At 36.2% G+C, this 14058-nt stretch overlaps 1 protein-coding gene across 5 annotated transcripts in view; it reads right to left on the bottom strand.

Moving 5' to 3' along the window:
* Positions 1-482: 482 nt before the first annotated feature.
* Positions 483-14058, bottom strand: part of DHFR (dihydrofolate reductase) — a 29982-nt gene continuing 16406 nt past the window's right edge. For all 5 annotated transcript variants that reach the window (XM_059916669.1, XM_059916671.1, XM_059916668.1 and 2 more), the window contains 2 exons: positions 10886-11001; positions 483-3141 (listed from right to left, as the gene is read on the bottom strand). In XM_059916669.1, the coding sequence (XP_059772652.1) occupies positions 3063-3141; positions 10886-11001 (195 nt within the window). In that variant the 3' untranslated portion in view covers positions 483-3062. The remainder of the gene's footprint in view (positions 3142-10885; positions 11002-14058) is intronic.

Below are 14058 nucleotides of genomic sequence, written 5' to 3' on the forward strand. Positions count from 1 at the left end.
GACAAGCGGAGGATACTCTTTGTTGCAGTGCATGGGCTTCTCATCGTGGTGGCTTCTCTTGTTGCAGAGCACGGGCTCTAGGCACGTGGGCTTCAGTAGTTGTGGCACGCAGGATCTAGGGTGCAGGCTCAGTAGTTGTGGTGCATGGGCTTAGCTGTTCCATAGCATGTGGGATCTTCCTGGACCAGGGATCGAACCCATGTCCCCTGCATTGGCAGGTGGATTCTTAACCACTGTGTCACCAGGGAAGTCCCTACCTCCAACTTTTAAATCTATCCTAAATCAAATATTTTTACTACACCCAATCCTCTAGTCTGAATTACCATCATTCCTCTCCTGAACTTCTAATTGATTTTCCTGATTCTGTATATTTTAAAATTGTAAAATATTTCAAACAAACTATGTGTGGCTTTATACTTTTTACTATATTAAAAAGTATGAAAATCTTACATACACAATCATAAACATATGGAATTGCTTTAAGTGTTTAGCATTCGCTGTTCCTATGCATGCCAGCAGCCTCTTCTTGCAAACACCTGGGACTCAAGCAGCTGGAGTGTGTTCAGCCATACACAGGTCAGGGAGCTGACAAACCTGGGAGCAGCCCCAAATCAACGAGTTGGGGATAAATACTCCAGATTTCCTCCCCTCCATTTCCCAGATATCTCAGCACTATTGAGTTTGTTACCCAATGGGAATCTGCTCACTGACCTTGAACTGGCCTTCTTACCTTCCCGGTCTTACTTTTCTGCATACCAATTGGTGCTTTCTGGTGTCATCTATCAAATAAACTGCTTCATTCAAATTCTAGTCTCAGGATCTGCTCTGGGGGAAACCCAATATAAGACAGTAATGTACTCATTTTCTTGTCACTGGACTTGCAGGTTGTTTTGTTTTTCACTGTTACAAACAAGGCTGCAACGTTCTTCTACAAACTTCTCAAGATTTATGTAGGAGGTTTTCTCTTGGTATTGAGTGGAACTGCTGGGTCAAAGGGTATGTGCATCTTCCTCCTTAATAAATATTGCCAACATTTTAACAGTCTGACAGTGTTAAGTATTGGGGAGAATGCCACATCTGATGCGTATGGACGGTACCTTGATGTAGTTTTACTTATGTTTTAAAAATTTATTTATTTTATTTATCTGTTTTTGGCTGCATTGGGTCTTCGTTGCTGCACGCGGGCTTTCTCTAGTTGTGGCTAGCGGGATCTACTCTTTGTTGCGGTGCATGGGCTTCTCATTGCGGTAGCTTCTCTTGTTGCGGAGCATGGGCTCTAGGCATGCAGGTTTCAGTAGTTGTGGCATGCGGGCTCAGCAGTTGTGGCGCATGGGCTTAGTTGCTCTGCAGCATGTGGGATCTTCCTGGACCAGGGCTTGAACCCATGTCCCCTGCATTGGCAAGCAGGTTCTTAACCACTGCGCCGCCAGGGAAGCCCTCACTGTAGTTTTAATTTGCATTTCCCCAATTACTAGTGGGAAGGTACAACTTTTTATATATTTTTGGCCCCTTGAGTTTCCTCTCCTCTAAATGGCTTGTTTCTTTTTCTTATCAAAATCTGATATCTATAAATTCTGGATACTAATAGTTTTCTGGTTATGTTCCTTACAGAGAGCACCACTCTCTTCTTGTGGTTTGTAAGTCTTAGTCAGTATTGATTCCTATTCTTCTGTGTGATCTGTTTTTTTCCCTCTATGGAAGATTTTCGGACATTTTTTCTTCCTGATGTTCTGTAACCTAATTTTACTGCTAAGCATAAAGGGCTCAATTTATCATTTTAGGTAATTTTTCATGAAAATAAGTACATAATGCTACAAAAAATCTAATCACAACAGACATACCTAACGCAGAAAATAACACTCCCAGTTTGATACTGTCAACAGTTTGCAGCATGCTTTTTCCCACACATGAACATTTATTAAACATTTTGAGTATTATACACAATTTGCTTCTTTTATTTAGCAATTTTTGGCATTTTCCTGTCAGTACTTCATTCTTTTTAACTGCTGCAGATGTTACATTTTATAGACATATTGGTTAGTTATTTCTTATTAATCAACATTTGGGCTGTTTCTAAGTTTGAAAAAAAAAGTTGCAACAAATACTCTTGGGTCCATTTCTTTGTTCAGGATTAATTTCTAGAAGTGGAAGTTCTGGGTCCAAACCCAGAACATTTTGAATTTTAATTGATATTGCTAACTTACACTCTAAAAAGGTTGTACCAATTTATAAGGCAGAAAATGCTATTTTTTTTGGATATTTAATCTAAATCTTTGCTAACGTGATGGGTAAAACATGTTTTAATTTTCATTTTTTAATTCTGTGAAGTTTAGTTTCTAACTTACTAATTTTGGTTTCTAGCAATATTCATTCTCAATTTATTACCTCTTTGAATTTTTAATTTTAGCCATTATGTTTGATATTAGATTATTCTTTTCTGTAAAGAGCAGCCAGTTCTTGTTGTATCATTGTAACATCCCATGCAGTCTCACTGAAGATCAGAAACAAAGTTTTTTAAGGTCTCAAACCTTCTCCTTTAACCACCGAAAAGGTAGTCTCGTACCTGCCTCTTTACTATCCCTGTGGATTTCAACTTATTGGCTCCTGGTCTGAGTGAAGAGAATTTTTTTCAGAAGTGTGATATAAAGTAATTCACAGTCCCTCTTTTGATCTAATTTAAGTAACTGAATGCTAGCTCTTCTGTTTATAATCCATTTCTGACCTTTGGACCCACCTGCCTAGCTCCTAGCTCTATAGGCTCTGGTTTCAACTCATGCTACCAGGGCACTCTCCCACTTTGGGCTGTCTTGGTAGATATTCTACCCTAGGCAGGTGCTGGTCACCTATTCTTGACTCTTGATGGGCATTCAGGAAGTTACAGCAAGAAATGTTTCACAAATGGTATCTGATACAGTCTAGTTAAGATTAATGGGGAATAAAAGTGCTTTGCTTAGAAATAATTATCCATAGATCTAAAGTCAACAAAAGTCTCTACAACAAAAAATACATAATTTTTGGGGGGGGAGGAGGAGGCTTGAAATAGATCAGAAAACACTTTCACATTAATTGTTCTTTTCATATACTTCAAATTTGTACTTAATGCCTTTCTCCTCCTGGACATCAGAAGGAACACCTGGATATCTGTAAAAGAAAAAGATGTATAATTAAATATTATGCAAATACACTACACATGCAAATAGTAAGAAAAATTTCAAACTACAGAAAGTTAGAAAATAAAAAGTATAATTCTTCTTCCTTTCCTTCTAACTCCTAATTTTTCTCCCCCAAACTAACCACCGTTAGCAGTTTCTATTTTATGTTCCCACTCTGTCACCCAGCTACTATGAAATTTCTTAAGAACTTTTTGTAAGTCTTACATTTGGTATCAAATCTCTTGTGTGAGCAAAGAAAAAATAAAACACAACCTTTAGCTGTTAGAGTGGAACTGAAGTTGTGTGTGGTGCATGGGGATTCTTGATTTCTGTTTAATCAGTGGACACCACACTGCTCTAATTCCCCACTGTGTGGCTTATTTCATATACTTTACTAGAATCACTGTTTATCTGATCTTTTCTACTCCCTAACACTCACTTAGGTGTGTGTTTCCTTCAGCTTCTAAGTCAAACCCCAGGCCCTCCTTTGGGTATATACTTAGAAGTGGGATTGCTGGATCATATGGTAGTTCTATTGTTAGTATTTTGAAGAAACATCGTACTGTTTTTCATAGTGGCTGCATCATTTTACATTCCTACCAACAATGTCCAAGAGTGCCAATTTCTCCACATCCTCGCCAACACTTATCTCTTGAAGGGATATTTGCACTTCCATGTTTACTGCAGCGTTATCCACAATAGCCAAGATATGGAAACTACAGTGACAGATGGATATATAAAGAAAATATGTATACATACAATAGAATATTATTCAGCCTTCAAAAAACAAGGAAGTCCTGCCATATGCAGCAACATGGATGAACTTGGAGGACATTATGCTAAGTGGAATAAGTCAGTCACAGAAGGACAAATACTGCATGATTCTACTTATATGAGAAATCTACAATGGTCAAATTCATAGAAACAGAGAGTAGAAGGGTAGTTCACAGGGGTTGAGGGAAGGAGGAAACAGGGAGTAGCTGTTCAAAGGGTATATAAAGTTTCAGCAAGATGAGCAAGTTCTGGAGATCTGTGTAACGCTGGGCCTATAGATTACAACAGTGTAAACACTTAAGCATTTGTTGAGAGTAGATCTCATGCTGTGTTCTTATGACAACAAAAAAATTATTTTTCACTGAACACCCCCCCCCCCCACAAAAAAAACCCCAAACCAGGGTCTTCCACTGAAGGCTGTTCTGACCACTCTTGTCCACAACCCTAATCTTGGTGCACTTCTGTAGGTTTGTGCTGGCTGTATCCACTGTGCTCGAGGTGAGGGGTCAGGAAGACTTGCTTTAGTCAGGCTTGTGTTTGAATCTGGTTCTGCTGTGTGACACTTAGCTATCAATAAAAAGTCTTCATCCTTATAGAGAATTTAGCACTGTGCCTGATATATTAAGTGCTCTACAAATGTTACCCATTAATGATATTAGTTTGTTTTGTCCCCCTAACTATTTTCTAACCTCACTGTAGGCAGAGATAACATAGAAAACAAATTTAAATCTCTTATGATACCCGACAGAATGCTGAGTAATAATCGGAATTAACCTTTTGTTGACCAATTAGAGATTATGCCATTTTGAAAAAAAATATAACTAGAAACCTGAAATAACAATAGCATAATAATATGTAAGAAAAAAAAAGGAGAATATATTTCAGAGGAAGAAGGTATGTTTCTATTTACTAACCATTTCCTAAGCTGTTTCTGTTCTACTGTTTTAGTAGCAATATAGTTTTTTCTTTGTTTAAAGAAATGATTTTACTAGGCCAACTTTAAACCACAATTTTACTTTCTTAGATGAGTCACCAAAAGCAACATTTACATTTGTGTGTGTGTGTAAAATTCTCAAGAGTATCAAGACTGTCAGTTAACAAGATAAAAGCAAAGCATTAAGTCAAAGCTATTTCTAAAACCATGAATAATAATGATTTAGAAATAACTATGCTATGGGCTAGATATGGTCACTAGTCATGGTAATAATGTTTATTTTCTCTGTGAAACGAAAATTTAATTCTGCTTAAGATTAATTTTACTTTCCACAATATTCACATATTCAGTCTATTTTAATAATGATAACTACCTCATAATCATAATTCCAAACTTTTCTGAAGAACAAACTGTCTAAGAGCAACCTTTGAACTCCAAGTTTAAGTCTAACAGGATTTGGAAATACCACCTATTTATTATGAACCACCCAGATAGATGGTCTCTTCTAGAATCTTCAAGCATTAAAGAAGCAAATGAATACAAATAATCATAAGATCTGAACTGACAAAGGATCATGAGAATAATGCAGAGATGATCTGATGGAAGGTCTAAAATAGAGGTAAACAGAGTTCCTGGAACAGGTATCTATAAGAACCAAATCGTAACTAAAAATAATGACTCTGTAGGAAGCACAGGCTCAGGAGGAGAGGGATCCACAAATAATATGGACAAATATGCCAGGATCCTGTTGGACAGTCAAGAAATAATGGGAACGGAAGAGGAAACGTCAGCCCATCTAAATCCTAATTCAAGTGTCTACTGGTGAGGGGCATCTATCTGTCCTAGCTCTGGAGCCAATTACTGCCTCAAAGGCCTCTTCTGGTCTTTAATCCTATTTGACTACATGGTCACATGAAAGGTTGTTAACTAGAAAAAGTCTGTTTGGGGCTCATTAAGTGGGAAAACTTCTGCTATAAAATATTTTGCTCTGACGGTTTGGTTGGAGCCTAGTGTGAAATAGTCTGAGATAGAAAGACTTCTTCCAGGCAAGATGAATAAGGGCAGAGCCTTAATGGACAGGCTGGCATGGTGCTGTCAAAAAAAATGATTAAAAAAAAAAAAAAAAAAAAAATGATTGCATTGACAATGACCCACTGGGAGAAAAGGGAGACACAAAGTAAAACCATCTTACTTCGTTAATATTCTGCTTTTAGACTTCTACTACTTGTGGCTTCATCTACATTTTAATTTATTCTCTTCTTGCTTCACAGTAGTCCTCTTTCATTTTTATTTCATTATACTGGTGCTTTTATTACCAGGAAGTTTGGTGTTAATAAAAGATACTGTGTTTGAACTGAAACCTATATAACCACAAGAGGCCTAGGATAGGGATAATGGAAGTCTAAACAAAGTGGGTAGCTGTGGGGAAAGAATGAAGGGTAGTAAAGAATGATCAGAACTCATTTCTGGACAGTAGGGAGCAATTCTAAGTTGCCCAATGTACAGAGATTTGGAAAGAAAGCTCCAGAATTGAGCAATGTTACAGATGTCCAGGGACAAAGTGTATTCTCTTTGCTTCAGAGGTTTCCTTTTTCTCTATTTCATGAAAGATTTATACTACTTCATATCTCCCTTATCCCTTAGGGGATTCCCTCCATCCCATGTTAAAGAGGCTGTTACTACGTTGCTACAGGCTTGAAAGTACAGATGACCATGATGTACTGCAGTGGAAGAAAGGACTTTTTGTTTTCTTCCATAGCCTTGTTTAGAATGTCCATTTTGGAGCAATTTCTTTGAATTTTGGCTTTGGATAGCAATTTCCTATCTCAGTCTATTCACCATTAAAAATTTCTCAGACATTTAAAGAAGAATTAATACCAGTCCTTCACAAACTCTTCTAAAATGTAGAAGAGGAGAGAGCACTTCCCAACTCATTCTGTGAGGCTAGCACTATCCTGATAGCAAAACTAGATGAAGACGTTACCAAAAAAAACCTACGGACCAATATACCGATATCCTTATGAATATAAATGTAAAAATCCTCAACAAAATATTAGCAAATGGAATTCAGCAACATATAAAAAGGATTATACATTACTACCAAGTGGGATTTATCTCAAAAATGCCAGATGGGTTTAACAGAAAAATCAACTGATGTAATATACCATATTGATAGCGTATTAAGTATTTATTATATATTTTGTCTTATTAACGACAAAAACCACATGATTATCTCAAGAGACTCAAAAAAAAGTATTTGACAAAACCCAATATCCCTTCATGATAAAAACACTCAATGAATTAGAAATAGAAGAGCTCTTCCTCAGTGTGATAAAGGGCATGTATGAAAGACCCACAGCTAACATCGTATTTAATGGATGCTTTCTCTCTAAGATCAGGAACAAGACAAGGATGTCTGCTCTTGCCATTTCTATTGAACATCATACTGGAGGTTCTAGCCAGGACAATTAGGCAAGAAAAAGAAATAAAAAGCATCCAGATTAGAAAGGAAGAAGTAAAACTATCTCTATTTGCAAATGATATATTTGGTATCTAGAAAATCTGAAGGAATCCATTTACAATCAGAATAAATGAGTTCAGTGAGGTTGCAGGATACAAGCTCAATAAACAAAAATCTATTGTATTTCTATATATTAGCAATGAACAATCTGAAAATAAAATTAAGAAACAATTTGATTTACAATAGTATCAAAAAGAACAAAATATTTAAGAATAAATTTAACAGTGAAGTGCAAGGTTTGTACACTGAAAGCTACAAAACATTGCTGAAAGAAATTAAGGAAGATCCAAATAAGTTGAAAAGACATCAAATGTTCATGATTTGGCAGTTAATACTGATGTGATGGCAATACTCTCCAAAGTAATCTACAGATACAGTGCAATCTCTATCAAAATCCTAGCTTGCTTTTTGGCAGAAATTGACAAGCTGATCATAAAATTCATGTGGAAATGCAAGGAACATAGAGTAGTCAAAACAACAAAGAACAACAAAGTTGGAAGACTAGTACTTCCTGATCGCAAAAGTTATTACACGGCTGCAGTAATCAAGACAGTGTGGTTCTGGCATAAAGATACACATGTAGATCAGTGTAATAGAACCGAGTGTCCAGAAATAAACCCTCACATTTATAGTCAACAGATTTTCCACAGAGGTGCTAAGACAATTCAGTCGGGGAAAAGAATAGTCTTTTCAACAAATAGTGCTAGGACAACTGGTGTGCTGCTTACCAAAGAATGAACTTGGACCTCTTCCTTATAGCATATATAAATTAAACAGATCATAGACTTAAATTAAGAGTTAAAACTATAAAACTCTTAGAAGAAAACACAGGAAAAAATCTCTGTGAGCTTGGATTAGGTAATGGTTTCTTAGGTATGTAACCAAAAGGACAATCGACAAAAGAAAAAAATAGAAAAATTGGACTACATAAAAATTAAAAACCTTTGTGCGGCAAATGATTAGGAAAAGTGAAAGTCAATTAGGAAAGTGAAAAGACAATTCAGATAATAGGAGAAAATACTTTCAACTCATATATCTGATAAAGGACTTGTATCCAGAATATTCAAAGAACTCTTAAAACTCAGTAATAGAAAGATAAATAACCAAATTTTAAAAATGGGCAAAGGATGTGAATTGATATTTTTCCAAACAAGATACAGTATATAAATCTCCAATAAGCACCTGAAAAGATGTTCAACATCATTAGTCATTAGGGAAATGCAAATCAAAGCCACAATGAGATACCACCTCATCCCTACTAGGATAGCTATAACCAAAAAGGCAGACAATAACAAGTGTTGGCAAGGATATAGAGAAACTGGAACCTTCGTATGTTGCTGGTGGGACTGTAAAATGGTACAGTCACGTTATCAAAAGTTCAGCAGTTCCTCAAAATGTTAAACTATATGACCCAGTGATTCTTCTCCCAGATTATACCCAAGAGGAATGAAAATATACATCCCCACAAAAACTTGTACATGAATGTTCAAAACAGCATTACATTAACCAAAAAGTGGAAATAAATCAAATGTCTACTAATTGGTGAATGGATAAATAAAATGTAGTAAATCTATACAATGGAATTCTTTTTGGCATGAAGTACTGATACATATTACAACATGGATGACCTTGAAAACAGTATGCTAAGTGAAAGAAGCCAATTCTATGAAAGAAGCCAATTCCAGGAAGGACTTCATATTATATGATTCTGTTAACATGAAATATCCAGAATAGGCATATCTATAGAGATAGAAAATAGATTTAGTGGTTCCTAGTGCCAGCAGGGGAAGGGAATGGAGAGCGACTGCTAATGTGTACAGGGGTTCTTTTTGGATGGTGAAAATGTTCTGAACTTAAGATTGTGGTGATGGCTGCACAACTCTGAATATACTAAAACCATTGAATTATATACTTCGAATGGGTGAATGTTGAGATGTGTGAATCATTTCTCAGGAGATGTTAATATTTTCTTTTCTAAGATTCAAAGAGCCAGAATTGTATTTGCTTTAAGTTATCAAGGATCTTGAAGGGTCATAACTTTGGAAAGAGGTCTAATCGAGAGTGACAGGGTTTACAAAGGTATTTAATATGAAGCTGATTCACACAGTAATCTATTCTTTTTGTTAGTAGCGAAAAGAAAGGTAAGAAATGAGGGATAGCAGAGATCAATATGCACATAATGTGAGAATCAGCAATCTAAGCAGTACAAGAGAAAATAAGGTGGGACAAAGAAACACAGCTGATTAAAAAAAAAAAATATATATATATATGAAATCAATGTGATTTTTCTAAGTAGTCACCTTTGGAGACTATAAGCAAAAGCCTGTACTTTAGCTGTTTAGAAACTTTTTAGAGTTCTTAGAATTTCCAGTTTTCTTTAGACCTAGTTAAGAGCCCAAGAAAATCAGTCACAAACTTCATTTGATTTGAGACCATTACCTATATTACTCTGTAAAGTAATATACTTTATTCTAAAGCTTGGCCATCCATTTATTCAGACTTGGCTCTGAATGCTGCTTTTACAAGGTATTTCCAAAATCAAACTTGCACTCAAGGAATGACTGTTTTCAACTGAGAGTGTTTGAAAGAATGTGTTAAGAGCTAGTCTAAAAGTGTTGATATAATTAATCTTCTACTCTGCACAGCCAACAGCTGAAAAGCACTTTTAAACTAAAATGTTTTCAAAAGCAGACAGTTTCATGCTAAAATCAAAGTAAACTACAGAGTAAATCAAGTGTAACATCTTCTTCCACCTCCACCACTAAGTTAGTTCCTTCATCTTTCACCTGAACTACTGTAACTGGTCTCCCTGCTTCACTCATGTCCCCTCCAGCCCATTGCCCATAAACAGAAGAGTATCACTCTCTATTCAGAACCCTCTAAACCTGTCCTGGGTCTGATCCCTCTTGGTCTCCCCCTCGCTCACAATGCCCACCATGGCTTTCAGGTTCAGGGAACACGCCAGGCTTCTTTCTGCCCTCAGGTCTCTGCGCTAGCTACTTCTGGTTTCCGGAATGCTCTCCTCAGCCCTTTGTGTGGCTGGCTTCTTAGATCTGGTGTAGACATCACTCTTCAGAGAGGACTTCTCAGACTACACAGTATCTACCACATCACAGTATTTCAATTTACCACACAGCAACTCTTTGGATGTTTATCTATTATTTGCCACCATCCTCCTCTACTATAAACAATGTAATCTCCTGGAGAATAGTGACATCATCTGTCTTGGTAAACACTGTATCCCCAATGCCTAAGACAAAGTCTGATGCTAAATAAGCACTGATCTTACAGAATGCACTAATGCCTATTCTCTAGATTTCAGTGAAGTCATTAAAACCTGAACATTCCCAAGTCTGTTAAAGCAGATATCCAAAAATTCCTATAGTTTTTGTCTATAAAACACACTGCTACTTCGAATTCAATCTGAAGAGACATTCTCTTTTCTATAATTCTTAAGCAGGAAAGCCAAAGGTGCTTCAGACTAATTAATAACATTTTACTTACTCTGGGATAAGTTTATATTTTTCCAAATCAATTTCTGGAAAAAATGTGTCACTTTCAAATTCCTGCATGATCCTTGTCACAAATAGTCTAAGATGGCCTGGCTTGTTCATGGCTTCCTTTGAAATAAAACAAAAGGCATCAATTTCCTTATTTATCTGTGTCAAAAGTTAAAGAAACTCTAGTATTTTTGCTTTAATTACATATACTGAAGTTTGTACTAGATATTAGAGACATGCTACATATCTTGTTACCTCCAAAGCATGCTATTTAATTATCCTATTCTTTAGTTTGGGACCCTGTGAAGTATGACTTAGTTGGGAATGGCCCTAATCATTTATCAATAATTACAAGGGTGAGTTCAAACATACTCTGGGATCTAGTTTGCTTATATGAACTCTTTTTTTCATTTTAAGCATTCAATTTTGTCTTTTATCTTTGGTTGTTGTTTAAGAATTAAAAACCCCAAATTATCTAGTTACCCTCCATAGAAAAAATTTACATATGTCTGTATGGATAGGATAGTAAATTCATGAGACCTTGACTAATGAAAATCCCAAGGGCATACTTAGTACATATACATAAAATTAATGCCTCAATTTCTCAGCAGATAGTTACAATGCTAGTAGGTAATTTATTCTGTCTCTTGTTGCTAATGATTGCATTTGGCATTATATTGTTAATGACTTTTCTATTACTGCCTATAGTACTATTGATAGTTTATACAGAAAAAAAACTACCCTGGAACAAATATCTTAAAATTCTAATACAAAGTCAGGAGTCCCAACTGCAACTCTAAGAAAGCAATAACTCTTGATTTTGAAATAGCTTTTGAAACAAAACAAAAACACATACACATATAAATTCAACTGTGTGTAATCCTTAAAATTCCATACAAAGGGCATAGAACAAATTTTACTTTTTATTTTCAATACTATGGCTTACATTAAATCATTTATTCTCTTGCCCCAATCAAATCAGTATCCTACCAATTCTTACTGTACCAAAAATTAGAAAAATTGAAGGGACTAATCACAGATTAGTAAAGATCTGTATCAAAGAAGATCTGTATCAAAGTTAATGATATATGGCCCAACTTTTCTTTCTTTTTCTTTTTTTAACATCTTTATTGGAGTATAATTGCTTTACAATGGTGTGTTAGTTTCTGCTGTATAACAAAGTGAATTAGCTATACATATATATACCCCCGTATCTCCTCCCTCTTGCATCTTCCTCTCACCCTCCCTTTCCCACCGCTCTAGGTGGACACAAAGCACCCAGCTGATCTCCCTGTGCTATGTGGCTGCTTCCCACTAGCTATCTGTTTTACATTTGGTAGTGTATATATGTCCATGCCACTCTCTCACTTCATCCCAGTTTACCCTTTCCCTTCCCCGTGTACTCAAGTCCATTCCCTATGTCTGCGTCTTTATTCCTGTCCTGCCCCATGGTTCTTAAGAACCTTTTTTTTTTTTTTCAATTCCATATATATGTGTTAGCATATGGTATTTGTTTTTCTCTTTCTGACTTACATCACTCTGTATGACAGTCACTGGGTCCATCCACCTCACTACAAATAACTCAATTTCGTTTCTTTTTATGGTTGAGTAATATTCCAATGTATACATGTGCCACATCTTCTTTATCCATTCATCTGTTGATGGACACCTAGGTTGCTTCCATGTCCTGGCTATTGTAAATAGAGCTGCAATGAACATTGTGGTACATGACTCCTTTTGAATTATGGTTTTCTCAGGGTCTATGCCCAGTAGTGGGATTGCTGGGTCATATCGTAGTTCTATTTTTAGTTTTTTTAAGGAACCTCCATACTGTTCTCCATAGTGGCTGTATCAATTTACATTCCCACCAATACTGCAAGAGGGTTCCGTTTTCGCCATACCTTCTCTAGCATTTATTGTTTGTAGATTTTATGATGATGGCCATTCTGACTGGTGTGAGGTGATACCTCACTGTAGTTTTGATTTGCATTTCTCTAATGATTAGTGATGTTGAGCATCCTTTCATGTGTTTGTTCACAATCTGTATATCTTTGGAGAAATGTCTATTTAGGTCTTCTGCCCATTTTTGGACTGGGTTGTTTGCTTTTTTGATATTGAGCTGCACGGGCTGCTTGTATATTTTGGAGATTAATCCTTTGTCAGTTGCTTCATTTGCAAGTATTTTCTCCCATTCTGGGGGTTGTCTTTTCATCTTGTTTATGGTTTCCTTTGCTGTGCAAAGCTTTTAAGTTTCATTAGGTCCCATTTGTTTATTTTTGGTTTTATTTCCATTTCTCTAGGAGCTGTGTCAAAAAGGGTCTTGCTGTGACTTATGTCATAGAGTGTTCTGCCTATGTTTTCCTCTAAGAATTTTACAGTGTCTGGCCTTACATTTAGGTCTTTAATCCATTTTGAGTTTATTTTTGTGTATGGTGTTAGGGAGTGTTCTAATTTCATTCTTTTACATGTAGCTGTCCAGTTTTCCCAGCACCACTTACTGAAAAGGCTGTCTTTTCTCCATTGTATATTCTTGCCTCCTTTATCAAAGATAAGGTGGCCATATGTGTGTGGGTTTATTGCTGGGCTTTCTATCCTGTTCCACTGATCTATATTTCTGTTTTTGTGCCAGTACCATACTGTCTTGATTACTGTAGCTCTGTAGTATAGTCTGAAGTCAGGGAGCCTGATTCCTCCAGCTCTGTTTTTCTTTCTCAAGATTGCTTTGGTTATTCGGGGTCTTTTGTGTTTCCATACAAATTGTGAAATTTTTTGTTCTAGTTCTGTGAAAAATGCCATTGGTAGTTTGATAGGGATTGCACTGAATCTGTAGATTGCTTTGTGTAGTACAGTCATTTTCACAGTGTTGATTCTTCCAATCCAAGAGCATGGTATATCTCTCCATCTGTTTGTATCGTCTTTAATTTCTTTCATCAGCACCTTATAGTTTTCTGCATACAGGTTTTTTGTCTCCTTAGGTAGGTTTATTCCTAGGTATTTTATTCTTTTTGTTGCAATGGTAAATGGCAGTGTTTCCTTAATTTTTCTTTCAGATTTTTCATCATTAGTGTATAGGAATGCAAGAGAATTCTGTGCATTAATTTTGTATCCTGCTACTTTACCGAATTCATTGATTAGCTCTAGTAGTTTTCTGGCAGCATCTTTAGGATTCTCTATGTA

This window comes from Balaenoptera ricei, chromosome 3 (genome assembly GCF_028023285.1).
Source record: "Balaenoptera ricei isolate mBalRic1 chromosome 3, mBalRic1.hap2, whole genome shotgun sequence".
NCBI lineage: Eukaryota > Metazoa > Chordata > Mammalia > Artiodactyla > Balaenopteridae > Balaenoptera > Balaenoptera ricei.